This window comes from Dendrobates tinctorius, unplaced genomic scaffold (assembly GCF_039654945.1).
Source record: "Dendrobates tinctorius isolate UK_male_01 unplaced genomic scaffold, ASM3965494v1 ptg000065l, whole genome shotgun sequence".
NCBI classification, from domain to species: domain Eukaryota; kingdom Metazoa; phylum Chordata; class Amphibia; order Anura; family Dendrobatidae; genus Dendrobates; species Dendrobates tinctorius.
Genome location: NW_027361733.1, coordinates 8,756,550 through 8,766,414, shown reverse-complemented (window position 1 = coordinate 8,766,414; position 9,865 = coordinate 8,756,550). Strand labels below are relative to the sequence as shown.

Below are 9,865 nucleotides of genomic sequence, written 5' to 3'. Positions count from 1 at the left end.
ACCGTTCTGCTGAATTACCATTTACCTCACACAGTCTGTGAGAGAGTTGAACTTACCAAGCAAGCACAGATGCCTGAACCCTGATAGCCACGCCCACCTTCATCAGAGCCAATAGTTGGATAGTTATGCATTTTTTCCATATCAATTCTGATTGGCTACTGCGACATTTCCCGCCTACTACTCTCATTGGTTATGTTCTTCTTATCACCGGGAGGGGTGGGGTTAGTTAGTTGGCTTGTCATATCCTGGTTGCCGGTCGCCATGTCTGATGCTGCTGAACGGGGTAAAACCCGGAGAGATGGCGGAGGACGGGATAAGTATTCGGTGCTGCTGCCTACGTATAACGAGAGAGAGAATCTGCCGCTTATCGTGTGGTTGCTGGTCAAATATTTTGGAGAGAGGTATTGTCCGCAGTGCCCAGTGATATTAACCCTTCTTTCCACAGAGGCGTTAGCGCTTGTTTTGCATGTCGCAGTGTTTTGTCCCGTATGGTGTTCCGTACAGAAGGCTTTTGGCTTACCAAAGCATGCATTTCTTTGTAATAATTGTCTGAGACAAGTTTATCGATGCTTACTGACACCGACTTTTTTTTTTTCTTTTGCAGTACCTATGCAAAAACTTAAAGCATAAGAAAGGGTTGTTAGCTATGTGCCGTGAAGGGCGGCACAATAATCATTGCATTTCTATATAAAAGCTGTGCAAAAAAAAAAAATTAAGTTGCGTTTTGAAAAAAGGTGGAATAATTACATTTATGTTGCAGCCATTTTCACCATGTTTTTAAAGGGAGGGATTTGGTTACAAAAAATTCTCTATTAACGTTAGGCATTTAACACATTGGTCTCCCCTCATATCTACCATTGGGCATTGCACCGCAGCCATGCTTCAAAGCTGCACTGGTGAAAGTTGCACCAAATTTATCCATAAAGGGAACCTGGCGTCTGTTGGAGGCTGCAGGAAACACTGGCAGCACGAATCGGTCACTGGCTGCGGGATTGCTGCCATGAAAGGCTAGTTTCACACTAGCGTTCTCAGGTACAGCGCAGGGCTGCCGCTAAGCTCCGCCCCCGGCCATGCCCCCTCCAGCCAGCTCCTCGTATGATCACATGACGCTGCATGCGATCAGTGTACCGTATATTTAGCGTTGGGTACGCTTACCGTGCGCTGGTATGATTTTTCTGGCGCTGCGTCCAGCGCACAAAAATACAACACAGCGCATTTTTGTGCCCTGGGCGCAGCGCCAGCAAAATCATACCAGCGCACGGTCAGCATACCCAACGCTAAATATACGGTACGCTGATCGCATGCAGCGTCGTGCAATCCTAGGAGGAGCTGACCGGAGGGGTGTGGCCGGGGCGGAGCTAAGCGGCAGCCCTGCGCTGCGCCTGAGAATGCTAGTGTGAAACTAGCCTAACTCTGGCATTTCGGGGGGAAACTTAAAGGGGTTGCCCACTACTTGGACAACCGCTTCTCACACCACACGCTTGGCCCCGATAAAATTATAAAGCCTATGCACAGTTCCTGCAGTGTCGACATTAGCGGTCCCGGGGCTCTTGTGTGGTTGCATGTCACGTGACCCCCAATGTCCAATCAGTGCTGACGTCACTGTCCCTGCCTCTGGACAAATTGAACATGAAGAGGAAGTCGGAGATCAGCTGCAGCCTGGACTTCCTCTTCATGTTCAAACTGTCCAAATGCAGGGACAGTGACGACAGCACTGATTGGACATCAGGGTCACGTGTCACAACCGCACAGAAGCCCCTGGGAGAGTGAATGTCAACACCACTGGAACGGCGCCGACATGGGAGGCAAGTATAGCCTTTTTTATTTTATCGAGGCCAAGCGTGGGGAACGACAAGGATTTCCAGCAAATTACACCATTCTTCATAAATGTGTTCTACTTGGGGTAATTTACTAACTTGTTTTCCCGGGAGAACCCTTCATTCTCCACAGTATAGGTGATAACTTCTTGATCCATGGACATCCTAGAGTTGGGACCTGCATCGATCTGCAGAACGGGGAACTTAATACCTGTTAGAATGGAGCAGCAGTGCTCATGCTCTGCCGCCAATCCATTCATTCCCTACCGAGCTTTTTCTCACAGAGAGACTGTATGTAACAGCAGTCGGGCATCTGACTTGGAGCGCCATTTTGTAGCTCGGATAAAAGTTCCACGTTCTGCTGATCGGTGCAAGTCCCATCAGTCTGATCCCCCCCCTTTACGGTAAGTTATGGCCTGTCATGTGGATAGGTGATTTGTTTTCACTGGACATACCCTTTAACTCTAGCATGCTTTACACCAGTCTTGAAGCACCACTGCAGCATTTTTGTGTTTCCCCCCCCCCCCCCCCCCAGTACTGGACTAGTTCTTTAAAACATCAGTCCCGTGCCCCCGGTCATATACGCACCCTCCGGCGTCTTCACCGTTCTTGGCTCTGTTCCGATCCTGCAGCGCTATCTTCTGAGCGCAGCTTCTTACTGGCCAGAAATAATGATCACATGCTCTCAATGCAAGTCTGGGGGCCAGAAAGAGGCTTTCATAGACCTATATTGACTAGTGACCTCCGGCTTGCTCCATGAAACACTGAAGCAGCCGGCAGGTCCCAATCTGCAGGAGACGGAACGGAGTAGCACTAAAAACATCGGAAGGGGAGTACAAGACTGGGGACTTGACTTTTCAGCACCACTCCAGTGGTGAAATTTAAAAAAAACAAAAAAAAACCGCTGGAGTGGTGCTTTAATAAAAAGCAAACTGGAATTAGAGGCAACTAATTTATTAAAAGGTGCAAATCTCATAATAAATTAGGTGCATCTCTTGCTGTGTGTGCACCTGAAAAATGAAGTGACTGGTGTAAATGTGTAGTATAATTTATGCCGATTTTTGGCATAAATTGTAGTAAATTTGTCAGGTAATATGGCGCCAACTCCTTTGACTGAAGCATTAAGTGTAATGAGCAGCAGAGAAAAAAAGTTCCATGTTATAATGTAAATATGCCATAATTTGCAACTCTTTCACATCAGAAAACTGGAATTGGAGAAGTGATAAATTCCCTCTGCCTGATGTTTCTTCATGTGGGGCGATTACAGATACTGACCATTGCCAGGGTGAGATGTTCTATGGGCTGCACCAGCAGCAGGATGGATTGAATCATTGTTGGCATATCTGATGATGATGATGATGATTTCTGCCTTATGGTGCATTTACCCAAGGTCATTAAAACTTTATACAAGTTGTTTGGTGCTCCCTTAACACCTGTTTACACAGGATGCCAACAATGCTGAGGCCATGAAGATCACTAATGGGATCTTGATTATCGTTCTGTCAGCCTTGTTTACACCGCGCAACGTGCTTGGCGATAACAGTGACTGACTTTTTTTGCTGCCGTAAACTATTCAACTTACAAACAAGCAATTTGCTTTTCATCGGGTGATTGTCGGCAAGTTTCCACACGTGGATAATCCGTAATGAATATTCATGCAAATGCTTGTTCGCTGGTTATCTGAATGCACATTAGTCCACCAGGACTCGTCAGGGTGGTGACTACAGTGATGGTCACATCATATAAATCCACACTTGCCTCAGTATGTGAATTATCCATATCTTCTAACTTTGGACATGGGAAGCGGCCCTTTATTATATGGATAGACGGTTGCGTAGATTTCTCTTGAGCGTTTAGGCCCCAGGCTATTTGGCAACGACGTAAAGAATGTGGTCCCTTTGCAGGACATTACCGAAACCTGGCCGTTGCCAAAAATCCGAACCTGTAGATTCCTGGTCACTATTTGCATGCATCGTTCCCGTTGTATACAGTTGTCAGGTCATGCAAGCAAATTCACTGCGCAGCCCTAGACTACCAGTTTCGTTAGCACAATGTTGGTCGGATGTAGAGACTCCATTAATTTCTCTCCCTCTTCAGCGGATATAATTATGAAATCATCATAATCGATGATGGAAGCCCTGATGGGACCTTAGAAGTGGCTCAGCAACTGCAGAAAATCTACGGCTCCGACAAGCTCGTGAGTAGATTTATATGGACAGGGAGACAAAGTTGGGCTCTCAAGGACTTGGATATTGATGGTCTAATTTTTGTTTTTTTGTTTTTTTTTTTCAATTTCAGCTTCTCCGGCCAAGAGAAAAGAAGCTGGGGCTAGGTAACTATAGTAGACTGTATATTGCTTTTTCTTTATACTGGCACATTTATACAAGTTACTACAAAAACCATTCACTCCAAGTCATTATATGTATTTGGTATTGTTACGGTTGCTGTAGCGGGAAGGTACGTAGAGGCAACCTGGAAGTGGACCCTCTGGGTCACGGCTCCAGAGCCCCCGAGGGCGAGCGCCCAGGTGAGGACCACCCCCTATACAGGGAGTGTTAGGGGCAGAACCGCGACAGCCGAAACCAAAGGGGCGACTAGGGCTAGGCAGGAGTGGAGGCACAGGCGTATCCGAACAGTGAGCACAGAGAGCGTTGAGCGCAGGACCGGAGCGTAGCGGGTGCAAATGGCTGGAGGCTGCAAAAGAAGAAACAAAAAGCGGAAGGATGTGAGGAGCATGACCGGGGAGGAGTAGGAGCAACTGAGGACACAGTAAAGCAGGAGAGCAGAGGGAGAACTGACGGAGGCAGCGAAGGCAGAGGCAAGAATAGGGGTGCAAGGACTAGGAGCACAGCGCAAACAGGCAGGGTAAAAGGGCCTGGAACACGGAGGGTGCTGCAAAGAGACAGTGTCACCGCATTAGAAGAACAGGCGTCTTACCTGTCCAGACGCCAGCCATATGTAGCACTGGGCGCCGCCATGTTGGATGCGCAGCCAGCGCGTCATGTTACCCAGGGGGCTGTGCGCTTGAAGGGAGGCAGTGCGCAGGCACCTGCCACCGGAGGCCGGACGCGCCGGAGAGCAGGAGCGCGCCGGGAAGTGCACGCCGCAGGGTAAGTGGAGCCCGGGGGCGTAACAGTACCCCCCCCCCCCTTTACGTCCCCCTCTCCTTACGCTGGAGAGAAATTGTCTCATAATGCGAGTGGCATCAATATTCTCCTGGGGTTCCCATGATCTCTCCTCAGGATCGAAACCCTTCCAATCCACTAAAAACAGGGTCTTTCCCTTAACTGTCTTCATAGCCAATATATCCCGAACCTCAAAGGTGTTATCCGAGCTACAAGGTTGGGAGATTTGGGAAGGCGCAGAGTGGTATTGGTTAAATACTGCAGGTTTGAGGAGAGATACATGAAAGGTATTGGGAATCCTTAGTGAGGCGGGCAATTTCAATTTGTAGGCCACGTCGTTGATGCGACTTAAGACCTCAAAGGGGCCAATGTAACGAGGACCTAATTTATAGGAGGGAATCTTCAACCTGACATGCCGAGAAGACAACCAAACTCTATCCCCTGGGCGATACGGAGGTGCGTCTAGCCGACTTTTGTCAGCATACCTCTTCATCCTGAGGCTGGCACCCTCGAGGGCTACTTTTGGTCTCCCTCCAAATCTGAGAGAAGTCCACAGACAAGGAGTCAGCTGCCGGTACACCTGAGGTAGGGGACACAGGAAGGGGAATGCCGGGGTGCTGACCAAAAACCACAAAAAAAGTGAGATTTGGAGGAGGCTTCACTTGGATGGTTATTATACGCAAACTCAGCCCAAGGAAGAAGTGAAACCCAATCATCTTGGTGCGCATTGGAAAAATGCCGGAGATAGGATGTTAGTGCCTGGTTGACTCGCTCGACTTGACCATTAGACTGGGGGTGGTAGGCAGAGGAAAAATCCAAAGTGATCTTCAGCAACCCGCAGAGGGCTCGCCAAAAACGGGAGGTAAACTGGACTCCTCGATCCGAGACAATATGCTGTGGGAAAACCATGGAGGCGAAAGACATGGAGCAGGAAGATCCTTGCCAACTCAGAAGCGGTAGGAAGACCAAGTAGAGCGATAAAGTGAGCCATTTTGGAAAATCGGTCCACGACTACCAAAATAACCGTATATTTAGAAGAAGAGGGCAAATCGGTGATGAAATCCATCGCAATATGAGTCCATGGATTGGTAGGTACAGGTAACGGATGTAGGAGTCCCGAAGGACGATGTCGTGGCACCTTGTTCCGGGCACACGAAGGGCAGGAGGCGATTAAATCCTGGACGTCCCTGCGAAGCGAAGGCCACCAATAATGGCGGGAGGCAAGCGAGAGAGTCTTTTTAACTCCAGAATGTCCTGAAAATTTTGACGAGTGGCTCCAACGAAGAACCTTGAGTCTATCTCCACTCCGAACAAAGGTTTTACCAGATGGTGGGGAGACTAGACTTACAGGGGCCACGGTAAGGATTTTGGCGGGGTCGATGAGATGTGCTGGACCCTCCTCCTTATCCACTGGCTGAAACGACCGTGACAGGGCATCTGCCTTGATCTTCTTATCCCCGGGTCGGAAGTGGAGTTCGAAGTCAAAGCGTTCGAAGAACAAGGACCATCTGGCCTGCCGTGGATTGAGCCTTTGGGCGGACTGAAGATAGGCTAAATTTTTGTTATCCGTAAAAATGATGAACAGATGGAGAGCACCCTCGAGAAGATGGCGCCACTCTTCAAGAGCCATCTTTATGGCCAAAAGTTCTCTGTCTCCAACAGCATAGTTGCGTTCGGGAGCGGAGAAAGCCTTTGAAAAGAATCCGCAGGTGAGAGTACGCCCGGAGGAGGTCTTCTGCAGAAGAACTGCTCCTGCTCCCACCGAAGAGGCGTCAACCACTAAAATGAATGGTCGGCTGGTATCTGGACGATGGAGTACCGGAGTCTTCGCAAACTCCTGCTTCAAGGTTTCAAAGGCAGCTTCAGCATCAGAGGGCCAATGATTGGGATCGGCCCCTTTTGCGAACAAGAGCCGAGATGGGTTTAGTCAACGAAGAAAAGTGGGGGATAAATTGCCGGTAATAATTGGCAAACCGCTGGATAGCTTTTAGTCCGAGGGGACGTGGCCACTTGAGAACTGCCGAGACTTTCTCAGGGTCCATCTCTAACCCTGAGTTCGAGACGATGTAACCAAGAAACGGCAATGAAGTCTGCTTAAAGAGGCACTTCTCCAACATGGCAAAAAGATGGTTCTCCCTAAGACATTGGAGGACTTGGCGAACGTCTCGGCGATGTGTGACCAGATCCGGAGAGAAGACTAAGATGTCATCAAGGTAGACTACGACACAGGAGTAGAGGAGATCTCGAAAGACATCATTAACGAGTTCCTGGAATACTGCAGGTGCGTTGCAGAGCCCAAAGTGCATAACCAAATATTCGTAGTGCCCGTCTCGTGTGTTGAACGCCGTCTTCCACTCATCTCCAGCACGTATGCGAACCAGATTATAGGCCGCTCGTAGGTCAAGCTTTGTAAACACACGTGCTCCTTTCAGCCGATCAGAGCTCAGAGATGAGTGGCAGTGGATATTTGTTCTTCATGGTGATGCGATTCAGGCCACGGTAATCGATGCAGGGACGCAACGACCCATCCTTCTTCTTTACAAAAAAGAAGCCCGCTCCTGCAGGGGACAATGACTTGCGAATGAAGCCCCTGGCCAAGTTGTCTTGGATGTATTCAGACATGGCTTGGGTCTCCGCCGAGGAGAGAGGATAAATCCTACCCCGAGGCGGAGTGGTGCCGGGAGCGAGCTCAATGGGGCAGTCGTAGGTCGGTGCGGCGGTAGTCTCGGCCTCTTTCTTATCGAAAACATCCACAAAGGCACTGTAGGCAGACTGTAATCCGGAGAGAACAGGAGAGGGAAGTGGGGTACTCACAGGACGCACCGGCAGCAGACACCGAGCCCGACAAGACTTCCCCCCCCCACCCCCAGCGCAAAATGTTGCCGCTATGCCAGTCTAAGGTGAGCTCGTGGAGTCGTAACCAAGGAAGACTGAGTAGGATAGGATGGGAAATACCTGCCAAGACAAAAAACGTTATTTTCTCCCTGTGTAGGGCTCCTACCTGCAACTCTCTCTCATGAGTGACATGAGTAACTGTCTCGAGCAGGGGTCGACCATCTACGGAAGCGAGGCTTAGGGGGGGTTCACTAAGGGCTTCACAGGAACAGAAAATTTGTTGACCTCCTCAAGCCTAATAAAATTTCCGGTGGCACCCGAGTCCACATAGGCCACCAGAGAAGCCCGCTTCCCTTCAACATGCAAGAGGACAGACAAAGTGAGGGGTAGAGAGGTATCAAAAACGCCCAGGAAGGCCTCTCTTACCTGGCCTAGGCGGAGGAGTTTTCCGGACTGTCAGGACAGGTTCGGTGCAAATGGGAGCTGCCCACCGCAGTAGAAAGAAAGACCCTGGAGGGTTCTCTCCCTGCGACGCTGGTCAGAGAGCTTCAGGCGGTCCAACTGCATAGGTTCAGGGGCAGAGGCTGAGGAGAGAATCCTGGGTCGGGGACTGGGTGGTCTGCGAAGAGAAGATAAAGGACGAGAGGCCCTTCTCTCCCTGGCCCGTTCCTGAAACCGGAGATCTATCCGGGTGGCCAGGGAAATCAAATCCTCCAGAGCTGTAGGGGTATCTCTACCAGCGAGCTCATCTTTAATACGTCTCGAGAGACCTCGCCAGAAGGCGCCCACCAACGCCTCGTTATTCCAACCTAAGTCGGCGGACAAGGTCCTGAACTGTATGGCGTACTGGCCCACGGTTAGTGAACCTTGGCAGAGGCTAAATAGAGCCTCGGTGGTGGAAGCTAACCGACCCGGTTCGTCAAAAACCCGACGAAGTGTCCATAAAAATGGATAACTGGGTAACCACCGGGTCATCGCTCCCAGAGGGGATTGACCCAAGCCAGAGTGTCTCCCTCTAGGTGAGAGATGATGAAGACCACTTTGGCTCGGTCAGTGGGGTACTGCTGGGGCATTAATTCAAAATGAAGGCGGCACTGATTTAAAAAAAACCCGACACAATTTGGCGTCACCGCTATACCGGGGTGGTTTGGCCAACCGTGGAGGAGGATAGGAACCCGCAGCAGGAGGGGCAGAGGCGGCCGAGTGCAAAGCGAGCAACCGACCATCCACCGAAGCCATATAGCTGAGGATATGGGACTGGGTATCACGCTGCTGCGCCAATTCTTGTAAGCCAGCCAACTGAGCAGCGTTACCAGGCTCAGAGGATTGGAGAGCGGAAAGACACGAGTCCATAGTTTTCATGAAGGACATCATGCGCGTCTGGTTCTCTCGAAGGAAAACCAACTCCTTTTGGGCAGCCGTGGGTCCAGCGGGGTCCATGGCCTGTTCTTACTGTTACGGTTGCTGTAGCGGTAAGGTACGTAGAGGCAACCCGGAAGTGGACCCTCTGGGTCACGGCTCTAGAGCCCCCGAGTGCGAGCGCCCAGGTGAGGACCACCCCCTATACAGGCAGACCCCCAGGGGATGGAACCGCGACAGCCGGAACCAAAGGGGCGACTAGGGCTAGGCAGGATGGAGGCACAGGCGTATCCAGTGAGCACAGAGAGCGTTGAGCGCAGGACCGGAGCGTAGTGGGTGCAAATGGCTGGAAGCTGCAAAAGAAGAAACAAAAAGCGGAAGGATGTGAGGAGCAGGACTGGGGAGGAGTAGGAGCAACTGAGGACACAGTAAAGCAGGAGAGCAGAGGGAGAACTGATGGAGGCAGCGAAGGCAGGGGCAAGAATAGGGGTGCAAGGACTAGGAAGACAGCGCAAACAGAGGCAGGGTAAAAGGGCCTGGAACACGGAGGGTGCTGCAAAGAGACAGCGTCACCGCATTAGAAGAACAGGCGTCTTACCTGTCCAGACGCCGGCCATAAGTAGCGCTGGGCGCCGCCATGTTGGAGGCGGAGCCAGCGCGTCATGTTACCCAGGGGGCTGCGCGCCTGAAGGGAGGCAGTGCGCAGGCGCCTGCCACCGGGGGGAGCCG

The 9,865-nt window shown here is 50.8% G+C and overlaps 1 protein-coding gene across 3 annotated transcripts in view; it reads left to right on the top strand.

Moving 5' to 3' along the window:
• Positions 1–213: 213 nt before the first annotated feature.
• DPM1 (dolichyl-phosphate mannosyltransferase subunit 1, catalytic) overlaps positions 214–9,865 on the top strand; it is a 28,236-nt gene continuing 18,584 nt past the window's right edge. Inside the window, exons 1-3 of one of the 3 annotated variants that reach the window (XM_073580609.1) lie at positions 214–401; positions 3,915–4,014; positions 4,116–4,149. In XM_073580609.1, coding sequence (XP_073436710.1) covers positions 262–401; positions 3,915–4,014; positions 4,116–4,149 — 274 coding nt within the window. In that variant the 5' untranslated portion in view covers positions 214–261. The remainder of the gene's footprint in view (positions 402–3,914; positions 4,015–4,115; positions 4,150–9,865) is intronic. The other 2 variants (XM_073580608.1, XM_073580610.1) reach the window with 2 other exon arrangements.